The sequence below is a fragment of the Choloepus didactylus genome, chromosome 13 (assembly GCF_015220235.1).
Source record: "Choloepus didactylus isolate mChoDid1 chromosome 13, mChoDid1.pri, whole genome shotgun sequence".
Classification (NCBI taxonomy): Eukaryota; Metazoa; Chordata; class Mammalia; order Pilosa; family Megalonychidae; genus Choloepus; species Choloepus didactylus.
The window spans coordinates 82990450-83011851 of record NC_051319.1 but is presented as its reverse complement, the minus strand read 5'-3'; the positions used below and the strand labels follow the sequence as shown (position 1 = coordinate 83011851).

General features: G+C 39.6%; 1 protein-coding gene across 4 annotated transcripts in view; it reads left to right on the top strand.

Annotated features, from left to right (window-relative positions):
- Positions 1 to 21402, top strand: part of SIL1 (SIL1 nucleotide exchange factor) — a 324181-nt gene that overhangs the window by 183075 nt on the left and 119704 nt on the right. For all 4 annotated transcript variants that reach the window (XM_037801498.1, XM_037801499.1, XM_037801500.1 and 1 more), the window contains one exon: positions 13526 to 13625. In XM_037801498.1, the coding sequence (XP_037657426.1) occupies positions 13526 to 13625 (100 nt within the window). The remainder of the gene's footprint in view (positions 1 to 13525; positions 13626 to 21402) is intronic.

Below are 21402 nucleotides of genomic sequence, written 5' to 3'. Positions count from 1 at the left end.
ATTTTCCATGTATAGGATCATGTCATCTGCAAGTAGGGAATGTTTCACATCTTCCTTTCCAATTAGGATGCCTTCTATTTCTTTTTCTTCTATTTTCTCTGACTAGATCTTTCAGTATAATGTTGAATAAGAGTTGTGAGAGTGGGCATCCTTGTCTTGATCCTAACCTTAGAGAGTAAGCTTTCAGTGTTTCATCATACACTGTGATGTTAGCTGTGGGTTTATCATAGGTATCCTTTATCATGTTGAGGAAATTTCCTCCTATTCCTAGTGTTCTAAGTGTTTTTATCAATAAGGGGTGCTGAATTTTGTACAATGCCTTTTCTTTGTCAATTGAGATGATCAATATGGTTGATCATTATGTGGGTGTTTTTTCCCTTCTGTTAATGTGGTATATTATATTAGTTGATTTTCTTGTTTTGAGCTACCCTTGCCTACTTGAAATAAATTCCCTTTGATCATGGTGTATAATTATTTTGTTGTGTTGTTGGATTTGGTTTGCTAGCATTTTGTTGGGGATTCTTGAATCTATATTTGTAAGGAATATTGTAGTTTTCTTTTCTTGTGGTATCTTTATCAGGCTTTGGTATGAGGGTGATGTTCACCTCATAGAATGAGCTTGGGGGTATTCCCTCCTCTTAAATTTTTTGGAAAACTTTGAGCAGGATAGGTGTTAATTCTTCTTGGAATGTTTGGTAAAATTGCCCTGTGAAGCTATCTAGCCCTGGCTTTTCTTTGTTCAGAGGTTTTGGATTACTGATTTAATCTCTTTATTAATTATTGGTTTGTTGAGATATTCTATTTCTTTTTTTTTTTTTTTTTCTTTTTCAGCTTTTTTTTAACAGTGGCTGTATGCAGTAATACTGACATTCATATCTGCCGAGCTCTAGCTCTGAGTTTCAGGTGTCTCAGAGATACGCATTGTTCCAGAGACCAATCAGGTTATACGCTAAGGGATCAGCATCTCAAAGTTCAGAGACAGGCATTATAATTCAGGAATAGAGTTAACTGCTGTAAGAGCTTACAATCTAGGGACTATTACAATAATTATGTCCACGTTAGGCTATGTTCTAAGATTCAATTCTGAGTTTACACATTATAGTTAGTCCATATTGGTGAGGCATTAAAGTGTTTGCCTTTATTTCTGGTGTACTTCACTCAGATACCGTGTACAGGATCCATTCACCTCGTTGTGTGTCTCACAGCTTCACTCCTTCTTGTAGTTGCTCAATGTTCCGCTGTACGTGTATACCACAGTACACCATTCCGTTCTTCAGTCGATGTACCCTTAGGTCACCTCCACCCTTTGCGAATCATGATTACTGCCTCCATGAACAACAGTTTGTAAATATCCATTCATGTCTCTGCTCTCATATCTTCAAATGACATACCCCATAATGAGGCTGCAGGACCTTATGGTCCCCACATACTTAACTTTTTGTGGAACAACCACACCGACCTTCAGAAAGACTGCATCATTCTACCTGCTCATCAACAGTAGATAGGTACATCCCTCTCACCATGTTTTCTCCAACACTTTTACTCCTATATATATATTTTCCTACAATTTTATAGAGTTATATTCACATACCATACTTTTATCCACAGTGTACAATCAGTTGTTCGTGGTCTCATCATAAAGTTGTACATTTATCACCGCAATCAGCACTTGAACATATTGATTACTACAAGAAAAATTGTTTTTGTTTTTTTTAGCAATAATAAAAAAAAATGATAAAAAGAAAAATAACGTGTCTTACAATACAATATACTAGTAAGGACAGCAAATAACACCACTACCAAGAATCCCATATTCCTCCCCTATATCCCCCTCTCATATACATTTAGCATTGGCATATTGCCTTTGTTACATTTAATGGAGGTATATTACAATGTTACTGTTGACCATAGACTCCAGTTTGCTTTGATTATGTTTTTTCCCGAATACCATCCCTTTTTCAACTCTCCGCATGGTTGACATTCATTTGCTTTCCCCCATGCAAAAACATTTTTATATTTGTATATTTGGTAATAGTCATTGGCCACTCCAGTTTTTGCCACGTTATACAGTCCCAGTCTTTATCATCTGTCTTTACCTCTGGTGTCATACATTCTCCTATCCCATCTCTTTCAGCTTTACTCACAGACATCTTTGTTCAGTGTACTTACAATACTGTGCTACCATCACACAGTATTATGCTATCTATTTCTGGATCTATGCAATCAATCCTAAACATTCTGTAGTCCTTCAGCATCAAGTGGCTGGTCTCTGCCCTCTTTTCTGTCTCCTGGTCAACTGTGTTGTCAGCTTTTAACTCCCAAAGTTTGTTCATTAAAGTCTGTTCATATTAGTGAGACTATACAGAATCTGTCCTTTTGTTTCTGGCTAACTTCACTCAACCTAATGTCCTCAAGGTTCATCCACATTATTATATGATCCATGTCTTTGTTCTGTCTTATAGCTGCATAATATTCCATCATATGTATATACCACAGTTTGTTTATCCACTTGTCCATTGATGGACATTTGGGCTGTTTCCATCTCTTGGCAATTGTGAATAATGCTGCAGTAAACATCGGTTTACAAATGTCTGTTTGTGTCTTAAGTTTCAGTTCCTCTGAGTATATACCTAGCAATGGAATAGCTGGGTCATACGGCAAATCTATATTTAGCTTCCCAAGGAACCTCCACACTGTCTTCTAGAGTGGTTGCATCATTCTACATTCCCACCAACAATGAAAAAAGTGTGCCTCTTTCTCCACACCCTCTCCAGCACTTGTCATTTTCTGTTTTTTGGATAACGGCTATTCTGGTAGGTGTGAGATGATATCTCATTGTGGTTTTGATTTCCATTTCCTTAATAGCCAGTGAAGTTGAGCATTTTTTCATATGTTTTTGAGCCATCTGTATTTCCTCTTCAGAAAAATGTCTGTCCATGTCTTTTGCCCATTTTTTAATTGGATTGTTTGTCTTTCTGTTATTGAGATGCAGGATTCCTTTATATATTTGAGATATTAAACCCTTATCTGATATGTGGTTTTCAAATGTCATCTCCCAATGTGTAGGTTGCCTTTTTACTTTTCTGACAAAGTCCTTTGATGTACAAAAGTGTTTAATTTTGAGGAGATCCCATTTGTCTATTTGTTCTTTGGTTGCTCAAGCCTTGGGTGTGAGGTCTAAGAAACCACCTCCTATTGCAAGATCTTTAAGATATTGCCCTACATTTTCTTCTAAGAGTTTTATGGTCTTGGTGCTAATGTTTAGGTCTTTGATCCATTTTGAGTTAATTTTTGTATAAGGTGTGAGATAAGCATCCTCTTTCATTCTTTTGGAAATGGATATCCAGTTCTCCAAACACCATTTATTGAACAGGCTGCTGTTTCCCAGTTGCTTTGGCTTCACTGCCTTATCAAAGATCAGTTGTCCATAGATGCGAGGGTCTACTTCTGAACACTCACTTCGATTCCATTGGTCAGTATATCTGTCCTTATGCCAGTACCATGCTGTTTTGAGCACTGTAGCTTTGTAATATGCTTCAAAGTCAGGTAATGGGAGACCTTCCATTTCATTCCTCTTTCTCAAGATATTTTTGGCTATTCGGGGCACCTTACCCTTCCAAATAAATTTAGTTATTGGTTTTTCTATTTCTGTAAAGTAAGTTGTTGGGATTTGAATTGGTATTGCATTGAATCTGTAAATCAGTTTAGGTAAAATTGCCATCTTAACTATTTGTAGTCTATCAGTCCATGAACATAGTATGTTCTTCCATATTTTTAGGTCTTGTTCAGTCTCTTTTAGCAGTTTCTTATAGTTTTCTATGTAGAGGTCTTTTGTGTCCTTGGTTAAGTTTATTCCTAAATATTTGATTCTTTTGGTTGCTACTGTAAATGGGATTTTTTTCTTGATTTCCTTCTCTTGTTGCACATACTTGTGTATAGGAACACTACAGATTTTTGCGTGTTGATCTTGTAGCCTGCTACTTTGCTGTATTCATTGACTAGTTCTAGTAGCTTTGCTGTAGATTTTTCTGGATTTCCTACATACAGAATCATGTCATCTGCAAATAGTGAAAGTTTTACTTCTTCCTCTCCAATTTGGATGCTTTTATTCCTTTTTCTTGCCTAATTGCTCTAGCTAGAACTTCCAGCACAATGCTGAATAACAATGGTGATAGTGGGCATCCCTGTCTTGTTCCTGATCTTAGAGGAAAAGCTTTCAGTCTCTCCCCATTGAGTATGATGTTAGCTGTGGGTTTTTCATATATTGCCTTTATTGTATTGAAAAGTTCCCTTCTATCCCTATCCTTTGAAGTGTTTTCATCAGGAAAGGATGTTGAATTTTGTCAAATGCCTTTTCTGCATTGATCGAGATGATAATGTGGTTCTTCTGCTTTGATTTATTGATGTGGTGTATTACATTAACTGATTTTCTTGTGTTGAACCAGCCTTGCATACCTGGAATAAACCCCACTTGGTCGTGGTGTATAATTCTTTTAATGTGTTGCTGGATTCGATTTGTGAGTGTTTTGTTGAGGATTTTTGCATCTATATTTATTAAATAAATTGGTCTATAATTTTCTTTTTTTGTAGTATCTTTGTCTGGCTTTGGTATTAGGGTGATGTTGGCTTCATAGAAAGAGTTAGATAGCTTTCCCTCTTCTTCAATTTTTTTGAAGAGTTTGAGCAGGATTGGTACTAATTCGTTCTTGAATGCTTGGTAGAATTCACATGTGAAACCACCTGGTCCTGGGCTTTTCCTTTTTGGCAGCTTTTTGATGACTGACTCAATCTCTTTACTTGTGATTGGTTTGTTGAGGTCATCTATTTCTTCTTGAGTTAATGTTGGTTGTTTATGCTTTTCTAGGAAGTTGTCCATTTCATCTAAGTTGTCTAGTTTATTAGCATATAGTTGCTCATAGTATCATCTCATTATCTCCTTAATTTCTGCAGGGTCAGTAGTTATATTTCCTTTCCCATTTCTGATTGCATTTATTTGCATCTGCTCTCTCTTTTTTTTTTGTTAGCCTAGCCAGCGGTCCATAGATTTTATTGGTTTTCTCAAAGAACCAACTTCTGGTTTTGTTGATTCTCTCTATTGTTTTCCTATTCTCAGTTGCATTTATTTCTGCTCTCATCTTTGTTATTTCTTCCCTTCTGCTTGCTTTCGTGTTAGTTTGCTGTTCTTTCTCTAATTCCTCCAGGTGAACAGTTAACTCTTCAATTTTTGCTCTCTCTTCTCTTTTAATATAGGCATTTAGGGCAATAAATTTCCCTCTCAGCACCGCCTTTGCTGCATCCCATAAGTTTTGATATGTTGTGTTTTCATTGTCATTTGCCTCGAGGTATTTACTAATTTCTCTTGTAATTTCTTCCTTTACCCACTGGTTTTTTAAGAGGGTGTTGTTTAGCCTCCATATGTTTGTGAATTTTATGACCTTCTGCCTTTTATTTATTTCCAACTTCATTCCATTGTGGTCTGAGAAAGTGTTTTGTATAATATCAATATTTTTAAATTTGTTGAGAACTTGCTTTGTGACCCAACATGTGGTCTATCCTAGAGAATGTTCCATGAGCACTTGAGAAAAAAGTGTATCCTGCTGTTGTTGGATGTAGTGTTCTATAAATGTCTGTGAAGTCTAGTTCATTTCTCATACAATTCAACATCTCTGTTTATTTATTGATCCTCTGTCTAGATGTTCTATCCATTGATGAGAGTGGTGTATTGAAGTCTCCAGCTATTATTGTAGAGGTATCTATTTCTCCTTTCAGTGATCGCAGTGTTTGCCTCATGAATTTTGGGGCATTCTGGCTTGGTGCATAAATATTTATGATTATTATGTTTTCTTGATGAATTGACCCTTTTATTAATATATAGTGTCTTCCTTTGTCTCTTTTAATTTTTTACCTTTGAAGTCTAATTTGATATTAATATAGCTACTCCCCCTTTTTTCTGGTTGTTCTATGCGTGAAATATCTTTTTCCAACCTTTCGCTTTCAGTCTATTTTGTCCTTGTGTCTAAAGTGAGTTTCTTGTAGACAGCATATAGATGGGTCCTGTTTTTTGAGTCAGTATGTGTAGTTTGTGTGTTTCTAGGAATTTGCCTATTTCATCTAGGTTATCTAGTTTTTAGCGTACAGTTCATATTATCCTCTTATTGTCCTTTTTCTCTTGTTTTTTAAATATCTGTTTCATTTTTCTCCACTCTAATCTTTGTCATTTCCTTCCTACTGCTCACTTTGGGTTTAGTTTGATCTTTCTCCTGTTTTCCGGTTTTAGGGTTAGGTCTGTGATTTCTTTTTTTAATGTGGGAGGAGATAACCTGTTCCAGGTATGGCCCTGATTACTTAGCTGCCTGCTAGGAGTAGGGGTTGGGCAGTGGCATCTTTACACAGCTTGCAGTAGATGATGCTCTCCAAGGAAAGGGATTTTCTGTCTCCTGCTTTGTAGGATTGTGGTGATAATTTGAATGAAATGTTACTTTTTTTTTAATCTTCATTTTATTGAGATATATTCACATACCACACAGTCATACAAAACAAATCGTACATTCGATTGTTCACAGTACCATTACATAGTTGTACATTCATCACCTAAATCAATCCCTGACGCCTTCATTAGCACACACACAAAAATAACAAGAATAATAATTAAAGTGAAAAAGAGCAATTGAAGTAAAAAAGAACACTGGGTACCTTTGTCTGTTTGTTTGTTTCCTTCCCCTGTTTTTCTACTGATCCATCCATAAACTAGATACAGTGGAGTGTGGTTCTTATGGCTTTCCCAATCCCATTGTCACCCCTTATAAGCTACATTTTTATACAATTGTCTTCGAGATTCATGGGTTCTGGGTTGTAGTTTGATAGTTTCAGGTATCCACCACCAGCTACCCCAATTCTTTAGAACCTAAAAAGGGTTGTCTAAATGGTGCGTTAGAGTGCCCACCAGAGTGACCTCTCAGCTCCTTTTGGAATCTCTCTGCTACTGAAGCTTATTTCATTTCCTTTCACATCCCCCTTTTGGTCAAGAAGATGTTCTCCGTCCCACGATGCCAGGTCTGCGTTCCTCCCCGGGAGTCATATTCCACGTTGCCAGGGAGATTCACTCCCCTGGGTGTCTGATCCCACGTAGAGGGGAGGGCAGTGATTTCACCTTTCCAGTTGGCTTAGCTAAAGAGAGAGGGCCACATCTGAGCAACAAAGAGGCATTTGGGAGGAGGCTCTTAGGCACAATTATAGGGAGGCCTAGCCTCTCCTTTACAGCAACCGTCTTCCCAAGGGTAAAACCTATGGTAGAGGGCTCAACCCATCAAACCACCAGTACCCTATGTCTGTGGTCATGTTAGCAACCATCCAGGTGGGGTAGGCCAATACCCCTGCATTCTCCACAGGCTCCTCAAGGGGGCTCTACATATTTTTTTTCCTTGTTTTTTTTTTTTTTTTTAATCAACTGTCTGAAAAAAAAAATTAAAAGAAAAAAAACCAACATACAATAAAAGAACATTTCAGAGAGACCATAACAAGGGAGTAAGAAAAAGACAACTAACCTAAGATAACTGCTTTACTTCCAACATGTTCCTACTTTACCCCAAGAAAGTTACCTAATATAGCAACATTTCTGTGAACTTGCTCCTACTACATCCATCAGAAATTAACAGACCATAGTCATTCCTGGGCATGCCCAGAACATTAAATAGCTTATCTGTTCTTCTTGAATGATTGTTCCCCCTTCCTTAATTGCTCTCTATCGCTAGTTCCCCTACATTCTACATTATAAACCATTTGTTTTACATTTTTCAAAGTTCACATTAGTGGTAGCATATAATATTTCTCTTTTTGTGCCTGGCTTATTTCGCTCAGCATTATGTCTTCAAGGTTCATCCATGTTGTCATGTTTCACGAGATCGTTCCTTCTTACTGCCGCGTAGTATTCCATCGTGTGTATATACCACGTTTTATTTATCCACTCATCTGTTGAAGGACATTTGGGTTGTTTCCATCTCTTGGCAATTGTGAATAATGCTGCTATGAACATTGGTGTGCAGATATCTGTTCGTGTCACTGCTTTCCTATCTTCCGGGTATATACCGAGAAGTACAATCGCTGGATCGAATGGTAACTCTATATCTAGTTTTCTAAGGAACTGCCAGACTGACTTCCAGAGTGGCTGAACCATTGTACAGTCCCACCAGCAATGAATAAGAGTTCCAATTTCTCCACATCCCCTCCAGCATTTGTAGTTTCCTGTTTGTTTAATGGCAGCCATTCTAATCGGTGTTAGACGGTATCTCATTGTGGTCTTAATTTGCATCTCTCTAATAGCTAGTGAAGCTGAACATTTTTTCATGTGTTTCTTGGCCATTTGTATTTCCTCTTCAGAGAACTGTCTTTTCATATCTTTTGCCCATTTTATAATTGGGCTGTCTGTACTATTGTCATTGAGTTGTAGGATTTCTTTATATATGCAAGATATCAGTCTTTTGTCAGATACATGGTTTCCAAAAATTTTTTCCCATTGAGTTGGCTGCCTCTTTACCTTCTTGAGAAATTCCTTTGAGGTGCAGAAACTTCTAAGCTTGAGGAGTTCCCATTTATCTATTTTTTTCTTTTGTTGCTTGTGTTTTGGGTGTAAAGTCTAGGAAGTGGCTGCCTAATACAAGGTCTTGAAGATGTTTTCCTACATTATCTTCTAGGAGTTTTATGGTACTTTCTTTTATATTGAGATCTTTGGTCCGTTTTGAGTTAATTTTTGTGTAGGGGGTGAGGTAGGGGTCCTCTTTCATTCTTTTGGATATGGATATCCAACTCTCCCAGCCCCATTTGTTGAAAAGGCCATTATGACTCAGTTCAGTGACATTGGGGGCCTTATCAAAGATCAGTCGGCCATAGATCTGAGGGTCTATCTCTGAATTCTCAATTCGATTCCATTGATCTATATGTCTATCTTTGTGCCAGTACCATGCTGTTTTGGCAACTGTGGCTTTATAATAAGCTTCAAAGTCAGGGAGTGTAAGTCCTCCCACTTTTTTTTTCTTTTTTAGAGTGTCTTTAGCAATTCGAGGCATCTTCCCTTTCCAAATAAATTTGATAACTAGCTATTCCAAGTCTGCAAAGTAGGTTGTGGTCAGAGAATGTGCTTTGAATAATTTCAATTTTTTTTAATTTTATTGAGTCTTGTTTTATGTCCCAGCATATGATCTATTCTGGAGAAAGTTCTGTGAGCACTAGAAAAGTATGTGTATCCTGGTGATTTGGGATGTAATGTCCTGTATATGTCTGTTAAATCTAATTCATTTATCAGATTGTTTAGGTTTTCAATTTCCTTATTGGTCTTCTGTCTGGTTGATCTATCTATAGGAGAGAGTGATGTGTTGAAGTCTCCCACAATTATTGTGGAATCATCAATTACTTCCTTTAGTTTTGCCAGTGTTTCTCTCATGTAATTTGTGGCACCTTGATTGGGTGCATAGAGATTACGATTGTTATTTCTTCTTGTTGAATTGCCCCTTTTATTAGTATGTAGTGGCGTTCTTTGTCTCTCAAAGAATCCCTGCATTTAAAGTCTATTTTATCTGAGATTAATATTGCTACACCTGCTTTCTTTTGGCTGTAGCTTGCATGAAATATTTTTTTCCATCCTTTCACTTTCAATTTCTTTGTGTCTCTGTGTCTAAGATGAGTCTCTTGTATGCAACATATTGATGGTTCATTTTTTTTTGATCCATTCTGCGAATCTGTATCTTTTAATTGGGGAGTTTAATCCATTTCCATTCAACGTTATAACCGTGAAGGCATTTCTTGAATCAGCCATCTTCCTTTGGTTTATGTTTGTCATATATATTTTTCCCCTCTCTCTCTTAATATCCTTTATTGTACCCATACTGAATCTCTTTAGTACTGAACCTTTCTCCAAGTCTCTCTCTGTCCTTTCTTTGTTTCTCTGCCTGTAGGGCTCCCTTTAGTATCTCCAGTAGGGCAGGTCTCTTGTTAGCAAATTCTCTCAGCATTTGTTTGTGTGTGAAAAATTTAAGCTCTCCCTCAAATTTGAAGGAGAGCTTTCCTGGGTAAAGTATTCTTGGCTGGAAATTTTTCTCACTCAGAATTTTAAATATATCATGCCACTGCCTTGTCGCCTCCATGGTGGCTGCTGAGTAGTCACTACTTAGTCTTATGCTGTTTCCTTTGTATGTGGTGAATTGCTTTTCTCTTGCTGCTTTCAGAACTTGTTCCTCTTCTGTGTTTGACAGCATGATCAGAATATGTCTCGGAGTGGGTTTATTTGGATTTATTCTATTTGGAGTTCGCTGAGCGTTTATGATTTGTGTATTTATGTTGTTTAGAAGATTTGGGAAGTTTTCCCCAACAATTTCTTTGAATACTCTTCCTAGACCTTTACCCTTTTCTTCACCTTCTGGAACACCAGTGAGTCTTATATTTGGACGTTTTATATTATCTATCATATACCTGAGGTCTGTGTCAATTTTTTCAGTTTTTTTCCCCATTATTTCTTTTATGCTTTCATTTTCCATTCTGTCATCTTCCAAGTCACTGATTCGTTGTTCAACATCCTCTAGTCTTGTACTATGAGTGTCCAGAATCTTTTTAATTTGGTCAACAGTTTCTTTAATTTCTTTAAGATCATCTATTTTTTATTTAGTCTTCCAATGTCTTCTTTATGCTCTTCTAGGGTCTTCTTGATATCCTTTGTATCCCGTACTAGGGTCTCATTGTTCATCTTTAGTTCTTTGAGTAGCTGCTCTAGGTGTGTCTCTTCTGGTCTTTTGATTTGGGTGCTTGGGCTTGGGTTATCCATATCGTCTGTTTTTTTCATATGCTTTAGAATTTTCTGTTGTTTTTGGCCTCTTGGCATTTGCTTAACTTGTTAGGGTTCTTTTAGGATTTGTAGACCAATTGAAGTCCTTATCTCTAATTTATCAGATCTACAGCTTCATGGAGTACACTTTCTCTAACTAACCAGCAGGTGGCGTCCACGAGCCCCCTGTTCTCCACAAGCAAGTTCTCCCCTGCTTTGCCTTTGTGGTGAGTGGGGGAGTGAGTCTTGTGGGGTCCAATTGGTGTACCAAGCTTCTGTGTGTAGTTGGTGTTGCCCGCCCTGTATATGGGGCGTGTTTCTGGGCAGTCAGGGAGGGAGGGGTGGCTCTAACAATCATATCTCACTGGTGATCCTGGAGTTTTAAAGCTGCTGCAATAGTCTAATCCTTCAGTTCAGTCCTGCCACAGTTTGTCTCTGCCACTGACCCACAAGTCCTTGTTATTGGTGTATGGCTCCTGAAACTGCGAGTGGGTCCCTCTTCCAGGCCGTGCACCCCCTGGTCCTCTGTTGAGGGATGACTGTGCTATGTCACAGGTGAGTACCGTCCCCCCAGGGCGGTTCTGGGCTGCTGGTCTGTGTAGGGAGGCTCCCGGTCTGCTGAAATGATGTCTGAATGGGGCTTTGTGAATTCACACTGCTCCACCTTCCCAACTCTGGGACAATCAGCTGAGGTTGCAGGAAAGGCTAATGTCCACGCCCAGTTTTGTGGTGTGTGCCTGTTATTTGAAGCACTTCCGTCACACTGGGTTGTGTGGGGCAGCTCTGGGCTATGGGGCTGGCGATGGGCAGGAGTGTTTCCTGTCCACCAGGATGATGGCTGTGAGCAGACACCCCCCTTTTCTTGGGAAGTTGTGGTGTTTAGTGAATTTTCTCTGCCACTGGATTATTGCCTTTTGTCTCAGAGCTCTCTTAGTTCTGCTCGTGTCTTGACCTGCCCAGATTGCAAGTCTTTGAAGCTTTCTGTATTGGACTTCTTAGAGTAATTGTTTTAGAAAAAGAAAAAAGGATTAAAGAAAAAGGGCCCTCCTCACAGATCTAATGGGTTATTGAAATGCTAAGAGAAAAAGCAATTAGGGCCATTAAGGAAAGGTCCACAGGACAGAGAAATCAGCTTTTCTTTGGGATTTGCATATGAGCCTCAAGGCCTCAGCTCTGCCCTTCCCCTTTCTATGTTCACCATAACTCCAAAAATCCTCCGCTTTTGTTTTGGAGTTTTTCATGCTGTTTTTTTTCTATGTCTGTCTCCTCTCTGCTGGGCTGGCTGCTCTCAGATTCTCTGGTGTCTGTTCTCAGTCTGTCTATGGTTGGAGTTTGAATCAATAGAATGAGTTTCCGATAAGGGCTGCCACTGCAGTTCTCCCTTCTCTTTCCCGGAGCTGACAGCCCCTCCTCCCACAGGACTGAGCCTGGCAGGGAGGGGCGCGGGTCCCCTGGCCGCAAAAACTTACAGATTTTGCTGATCTCAGCAGTTCGACATTTTCATGAGTGTTGTATGAAGTATGCGCAAAGTCAGATTGCTCTGTGGTGTCCAGTCCACGCAGTTCCTGGCTTTCTACCTACTTTCCTGGAGGAGTAACTAAAACATACACCTCACCAGTCTGCCATCTTGCCCCGCCTCCCGAAATATTACTTTTAAAGAATTAACACAGAGCCCGACACGTGGTTAAGTGTTCAATAAATGGGAGTGTTTATCTATTAATAATTAGATTAGGAGGACTGAAGTTTAGAGAAGACACTCTTTCCCCAGGGTCCTAAAGGGTCTCTAGTCAGTGACTAAGTAAGAAAAGCCTGGAGAGTTATTCCCTCTTGAGAGTTGAGGCGTCCTAGGGTTTCGATTATCAGACTTATGCTCATCCTGCCTGAAGTAGAGTAGGCCAGTAGCTCCTTCCTTCCCCACCTCTGAAATCTCCTGGGTTATCCTTAGTTCCTTCATAGGTGGAAAGTCTTGCAAAGCACACACAGTCCATACTCCACACTTCCCTTTGTCTGCATCATCCTCGTTCTTAACTCTGTAACTGAATTGAAATGAGTACTGGCGGCAAAACCTGGCCCCTGATGGATGCCTTCTCGCCAGTCAAGATGAATAGCTTTGGCTTGGATTAGCTCCAGGAGTCTTTGTGGGGATACTGTTTTTTAGTCTTTGGCAGGTTCCTGAGATTACCAACATGTCACTTCCTTTCCTATCCATTCTCCCCTTGGAAGTTGGCTGTGAGAAGTGTCTGGCTTTGAGTCTAGGCCTGAGGCACACATTGGGGCACTTAAGGACCCTGCTGTTCCCTTTCTAGAAGAATATTTAAATAAGGTGTGTGTTACTCCATGTGTCTGTGCCCACTGCCCTCCCCAAAGTCCTGCCCTAGCTTGTGCTGAGGCAGCAGCATTGCATGGACATTCCAGGCTTGTTTCTGCCTGAGTGACTGGCTGAGAGCTCTCTGTTCATGGTAGGCTTCTGTCTGACCCAAGCCTTTTCTTCCTTTCTCATGAAATGACTCCATCTTTAATTGTGTCTTTCCTCCCCCAACTTCAAGTTAAGGGCACCCTGTTGGACTTCTCTCTAAACAAAGGCTAAAGCCAGGTAGTGTACTCAGGGTTAAAGCTGCCTGGCCTAGCTCCTCTTAGGGTGCCAGTCACCCAGGGTCTTTTCTTCTTTGGGGAAGATACTGCCTCCCTCCTGACTCTCAGCTTCTCTTTTGACAGGCTGGACATCAAGAGCAACACTTATACATCTCAGGACCTCAAGAGTGCACTGGCAAAATTCAAGGAGGGAGCAGTGATGGAGAGTTCAAAGGAAGACAAGGTGTGTTATGTTCTTTTCAGGGAGTTAATATAAACCTGTAAGATGGCCTTGTTGTTTTTGCAGAAAAGGTAATCACTTTTTCCTGAAGCTTTTGTAATAAACATGGTATAATAATAACAATATTAATGGGCGATAATTTAAAGAACAGTTAATATCAAATAAGAAGCCCTTTATAGACTCCTTTTAAAAATAATGCTGCTGAGAGTGCCCACCAGAGGCGGGGCAAGGTGGCGGACTGGTGAGCTGTATGTTTTAGTTACTCCTCCAGGAAAGTAGGTAGAAAGCCAGGAACTGCATGGACTGGACACCACAGAGCAATCTGACTTTGGGCATACTTTATACAGCACTCATGAAAACATGGAACTGCTGAGATCAGCGAAATCTGTAAGTTTTTGTGGCCAGGGGACCCGCACCCCTCCCTGCCGGACTCAGTCCCGTGGGAGGAGGGGCTGTCAGCTCCGGGAACGAGAAGGGAGCACTGCAGTGGCAGCCCTTATCCGAAACTCATTCTACTGATCCAGACTCCAACCATAGATAGACTGAGACCAGACACCAGAGAATCTGACAGCAGCCAGCCCAGCAGAGAGGAGACAGGCATAGAAAAAAAACAACACGAAAAACTCCAAAATAAAAGTGGAGGATTTTTTAAAACCACTCCGAGACATATACTGATCACACTGTCAAACACAGAAGAGAAGGAGCAAGTTCTGAAAGCAGCAAGAGAAAAGCAATTCACCACATACAAAGGAAACAGCATAAGACTAAGTAGTGACTACTCAGCAGCCACCATGGAGGCAAGAAGGCAGTGGCACGATATATTTAAAATTCTGAGTGAGAAAAATTTCCAGCCAAGAATACTTTATCCAGCAAAGCTCTCCTTCAAATTTGAGGGAGAGCTTAAATTTTTCACAGACAAACAGATGCTGAGAGAATTTGCTAACAAGAGACCTGCCCTACTGGAGATACTAAAGGGAGCCCTACAGACAGAGAAACAAAGACAGGACAGAGAGACTTGGAGAAAGGTTCAGTACTAAAGAGATTCGGTATGGGTACAATAAAGGATATTAATAGAGAGAGGGGAAAAATATGGCAAACATAAACCAAAGGATAAGATGGCCGATTCAAGAAATGCCTTCATGGTTTTAACGTTGAATGTAAATGGATTAAACTCCCCAATTAAAAGATATAGATTCGCAGAATGGATCAAAAAAAATGAACCATCAATATGTTGCATACAAGAGACTCATCTTAGACACAGGGACACAAAGAAACTGAAAGTGAAAGGATGGAAAAAAATATTTCATGCAAGCTACAGCCAAAAGAAAGCAGGTGTAGCAATATTAATCTCAGATAAAATAGACTTCAAATGCAGGGATGTTTTGAGAGAGAAAGAAGGCCACTACATACTAATAAAAGGGGCAATTCAGCAAGAAGAAATAACAATCGCAAATGTCTATGCACCCAATCAAGGTGCCACAAAATACATGAGAGAAACACTGGCAAAAGTAAAGGAAGCAATTGATGTTTCCACAATAATTGTGGGAGACTTCAACACATCACTCTCTCCTATAGATAGATCAACCAGACAGAAGACCAATAAGGAAATTGAAAACCTAAACAATCTGATAAATGAATTAGATTTAACAGACATCTACAGGACATTACATCCCAAATCACCAGGATACACATACTTTTCTAGTGCTCACGGAACTTTCTCCAGAATAGATCATATGCTGGGACATAAAACAAGCCTCAATAAATTTAAAAAGATTGAAATTACTCAAAGCACATTCTCTGAGAAATCGACGATACAGCTACTAGAGCTAATAAACAAATTTAGCAAAGTAGCGGGATACAAGATTAATGCACATAAGTCAGTAATGTTTCTATATGCTAGAAATGAACAAACTGAAGAGACACTCAAGAAAAAGATACCATTTTCAATAGCAACTAAAAAAATCAAGTACCTAGGAATAAACTTAACCAAAGATGTAAAAGACCTATACAAAGAAAACTACATAACTTTACTAAAAGAAATAGAAGGGGACCTTAAAAGATGGAAAAATATTCCATGTTCATGGATAGGAAGGCTAAATGTCATTAAGATGTCATTAAGATGTCAATTCTACCCAAACTCATCTACAGATTCAATGCATTCCCAATCGAAATTCCAACAACCTACTTTGCAGACTTGGAAAAGCTAGTTATCAAATTTATTTGGAAAGTGAAGATGCCTCGAATTGCTAAAGACACTCTAAAAAAGAAAAACGAAGTGGGAGGACTTACACTCCCTGACTTTGAAGCATATTATGAAGCCACAGTTGCCAAAACAGCATGGTACTGGCACAAAGATAGACATATAGATCAATGGAATCGAATTGAGAATTCAGAGATAGACCCTCAGATCTATGGCCGACTGATCTTTGATAAGGCCCCCAAAGTCACCGAACTGAGCCATAATGGTCTTTTCAACAAATGGGGCTGGGAGAGTTGGATATCCATATCCAAAAGAATGAAAGAGGACCCCTACCTCACCCCCTACACAAAAATTAACTCAAAATGGACCAAAGATCTCAATATAAAAGAAAGTACCATAAAACTCCTAGAAGATAATGTAGGAAAACATCTTCAAGACCTTGTATTAGGAGGCCACTTCCTAGACTTTACACCCAAAGCACAAGCAACAAAAGAGAAAATAGATAAATGGGAACTCCTCAAGCTTAGAAGTTTCTGCACCTCAAAGGAATTTCTCAAAAAGGTAAAGAGGCAGCCAACTCAATGGGAAAAAATTTTTGGAAACCATGTATCTGACAAAAGACTGATATCTTGCATATATAAAGAAATCCTACAACTCAATGACAATAGTACAGTCGGCCCAATTATAAAATGGGCAAAAGATATGAAAAGACAGTTCTCTGAAGAGGAAATACAAATGGCCAAGAAACACATGAAAAAATGTTCAGCTTCACTAGCTATTAGAGAGATGCAAATTAAGACCACAATGAGATACCATCTAACACCGGTTAGAATGGCTGCCATTAAACAAACAGGAAACTACAAATGCTGGAGGGGATGTGGAGAAATTGGAACTCTTATTCATTGTTGGTGGGACTGTATAATGGTTCAGCCACTCTGGAAGTCAGTCTGGCAGTTCCTTAGAAAACTAGATATAGAGCTACCATTCGATCCAGCGATTGCACTTCTCGGTATATACCCGGAAGATCGGAAAGCAGTGACACGAACAGATATCTGCACGCCAGTGTTCATAGCAGCATTATTCACAATTGCCAAGAGATGGAAACAACCCAAATGTCCTTCAACAGATGAGTGGATAAATAAAATGTGGTATATACACACGACGGAATACTACGCGTCAGTAAGAAGGAACGATCTCGTGAACATATGACAACATGGATGAACCTTGAAGACATAATGCTGAGTGAAATAAGCCAGGCACAAAAAGAGAAATATTATATGCTACCACTAATGTGAACTTTGAAAAATGTAAAACAAATGGTTTATAATGTAGAATGTAGGGGAACCTAGCAGTAGAGAGCAATTAAGGAAGGGGGAACAATATTCCAAGAAGAACAGATAAGCTATTTAATGTTCTGGGTATGCCCAGAAATGACTATTATCTGTTAATTTCTGATGGATATAGTAGGAACAAGTTCACAGAAAGGTTGCTATATTATGTAACTTTCTTGGGGAAAAGTAGGAACATGGTGGAAGTTAAGCAGATATCTTAGGTTAGTTGTCTTTTTCTTACCCCCTTGTTATGGTCTCTTTGAAATGTTCTTTTATTGTATGTTTGTTTTCTTTTTAACTTTTTTTTTCATACAGTTGATTTAAAAAAGAAGGGAAAGTTAAAAAAAAAAAAAAGAAAGAAAAACAAGGAAAAAAAATGATGTAGTGCCCCCTTGAGGAGCCTGTGGAGAATGCAGGGGACTGGTGGTTTGATGGGTTGAGCCCTCTACCATAAGTTTAACCCTTGGGAAGACGGTTGCTGCAAAGGAGAGGCTAGGCCTCCCTGTGGTTGTGCCTAAGAGCCTCCTCCCGAATGCCTCTTTGTTGCTCAGATGTGGCCCTGTCTCTCTAGCTAAGCCAACTTGAAAGGTGAAATCACTGCTCTCCCCCCTACGTGGGATCAGACACCCAGGGGAGTGAATCTCCCTGGCAACGTGGAATATGACTCCCGGGGAGGAATGTAGACCCGGCATCGTGGGACGGAGAACATCTTCTTGACCAAAAGGGGGATGTGAAAGGAAATGAAATAAGCTTCAGTGGCAGAGAGATTCCAAAACGAGCCGAGAGGTCACTCTGGTGGGCACTCTTACGCACACTTTAGACAACCCTTTTTAGATTGTAAAGAATTGGGGTAGCTGGTGGTGGATACCTGAAACTATCAAACTACAACCCAGAACCCATGAATCTCGAAGACAGTTGTATAAAAATGTAGCTTATGAGGGGTGTCAATGGGATTGGGAAAGCCATACGGACCACACTCCACTTTGTCTAGTTTATGGATGGATGAGTAGAAAAATAGGGGAAGGAAACAAACAAAGGTACCCAGTGTTCTTTTTTACTTCAATTGCTCTTTTTCACTCTAATTATTATTCTTGTTATTTTTGTGTGTGTGCTAATGAAGGTGTCAGGGATTGATTTAGGTGATGAAGGTACAACTATGTAATGGTACTGTAAACAATCGAAAGTACGATTTGTTTTGTATGACTGCGTGGTATGTGAATATATCTCAATAAAATGATGATTAAAAAAAAAAAAGTGGAGGATTTTTGGAGTTCTGGTGAACATAGAAAGGGGAAGGGCAGAGCTCAGGCCCTGAGGCTCATATGCAAATCCCGAAGAAAAGCTGATCTCTCTGCCCTGTGGACCTTTCCTTAATGGCCGTAATTACTTTGTCTCTTAGCATTTCAATAACCCATTAGATCTCTGAGGAGGGTCCTTTTTTTTTTTTTTAATCCTTTTTTCTTTTTCTAAAACAATTACTCTAAGAAGCCCAATACAGAAAGCTTCAAAGACTTGCAATTTGGGCAGGTCAAGTCAAGAGCAGAACTAAGACAGCTCTGAGACAAAAGGCAATAATTCAGTGGCTGAGAAAATTCACTGAACTCCACAACTTCCCAAGACAAGGGGGTGTCCACTCACAGCCATCATCCTGGTAGACAGGAAACAGTCCTGCCCATCGCCAGCCCCATAGCCCAGAGCTGCCCCACACAACCCAGTGTGACGGAAGTGCTTCAAATAACAGGCACACACCACAAAACTGGGCTTGGACATTAGCCTTCCCTGCAACCTCAGCTGATTGTCCCAGAGTTGGGAAGGTGTAGCAGTGTGAATTAACAAAGCCGCATTCAGTCATCATTTCAGCAGACTGGGAGCCTCCCTACACAGCCCAGCAGCCCAGAACTGTCCTGGGGGGACGGTACGCACCTGTGACATAGCACAGTCATCCCTCAACAGAGGTTCCGCGGTGCACAGCCTGGAAGAGGGGCCCACTCGCAGGTCTCAGGAGCCATACACCAATACCAAGGACTTGTGGGTCAGTGCCAGAGACAAACTGTGGCAGGACTGAACTGAAGGTTTAGACTATTGCAGCAGCTTTAAAACTCTAGGATCACCAGGGAGATTTGATTGTTAGAGCCACCCCCCCTCCCTGACTGCTCAGAAAAACACCCCATATACAGGGCAGGCAACACCAACTACACACAGAAGCTTGGTACACCAATTGGACCCCACAAGACTCACTCCCCCACTCACCAAAAAGGCTAAGCAGGGGAGAACTTGCTTGTGGAGAACAGGGGGCTCGTGGACGCCACCTGCTGGTTAGTTAGAGAAAGTGTACTCCACGAAGCTGTAGATCTGATAAATTAGAGATAAGGACTTCAATTGGTTTACAAATCCTAAAAGAACCGTAACAAGTTAAGCAAATGCCAAGAGGCCAAAAACAACAGAAAATTCTAAAGCATATGAAAAAACCAGACGATATGGATAACCCAAGCCCAAGCACCCAAATCAAAAGATCAGAAGAGACACAGCACCTAGAGCAGCTACTCAAAGAACTAAAGATGAACAATGAGACCATAGTACGGGATACAAAGGAAATCAAGAAGACCCTAGAAGAGCATAAAGAAGACATTGCAAGACTAAATAAAAAAATGGATGATCTTATGGAAATTAAAGAAACTGTTGACCAAATTAAAAAGATTCTGGACACTCATAGTACAAGACTAGAGGAAGTTGAACAACGAATCAGTGACCTGGAAGGTGACAGAATGGAAAATGAAAGCATAAAAGAAAGAATGGGGAAAAAAATTGAAAAAATCGAAATGGACCTCAGGGATATGATAGATAATATGAAACGTCCGAATATAAGACTCATTGGTGTTCCAGAAGGGGAAGAAAAGGGTAAAGGTCTAGGAAGAGTATTCAAAGAAATTGTTGGGGAAAACTTCCCAAATCTTCTAAACAACATAAATACACAAATCATAAATGCTCAGCGAACTCCAAATAGAATAAATCCAAATAAACCCACTCTGAGACATATTCTGATCACACTGTCAAACACGGAAGAGAAGGAGCAAGTTGTGAAAGCAGCAAGAGAAAAGCAATTCACCACATACAAAGGAAACAGCATAAGACTAAGTAGTGACTTCTCAGCAGCCACCATGGAGGCGAGAAGGCATTGGCATGATATATTTAAAATTCTGAGTGAGAAAAATTTCCAGCCAAGAATACTTTATCCAGGAAAGCTCTCCTTCAAATTTGAGGGAGAGCTTAAATTTTTCACAGAGAAACAAATGCTGAGAGAATTTGCTAACAAGAGACCTGCCCTACTGGAGATACTAAAGAGAGCCCTACAGGCAGAGAAACAAAGAAAGGACAGAGAGACTTGGAGAAAGGTTCAGTACTAAAGAGATTCGGTATGGGTACAATAAAGGATATTAATAGAGAAAGGGGAAAAATATGACAAACATAAACCAAAGGATAAGATGGCTGATTCAAGAAATGCCTTCACGGTTATAACGTTGAATGTAAATGGATTAAACTCCCCAATTAAAAGATATAGATTCGCACAATGGATCAAAAAAAATGAACCATCAATATGTTGCATACAAGAGACTCATCTTAGACACAGGGACACAAAGAAACTGAAAGTGAAAGGATGGAAAAAAATATTTCATGCAAGCTACAGCCAAAAGAAAGCAGGTGTAGCAATATTAATCTCAGATAAAATAGACTTCAAATGCAGGGATGTTTTGAGAGACAAAGAAGGCCACTACATAGTAATAAAAGGGGCAATTCAGCAAGAAGAAATAACAATCGCAAATGTCTATGCACCCAATCAAGGTGCCACAAAATACATGAGAGAAACGCTGGCAAAACTAAAGGAAGCAATTGATGTTTCCACAATAATTGTGGGAGACTTCAACACATCACTCTCTCCTATAGATAGATCAACCAGACAGAAGACCAATAAGGAAATTGAAAACCTAAACAATCTGATAAATGAATTAGATTTAACAGACATATACAGGACGTTACATCCCAAATCACCAGGATACACATACTTTTCTAGTGCTCATGGAACTTTCTCCAGAATAGATCATATGCTGGGACATAAAACAAGCCTCAATAAATTTAAAAAGATTGAAATTATTCAAAGCACATTCTCTGACCGCAATGGAATAGAATTAGAAGTCAATAACCATCAGAGACTTAGAAAATTCACAAATACCTGGAGGTTAAACAACACACT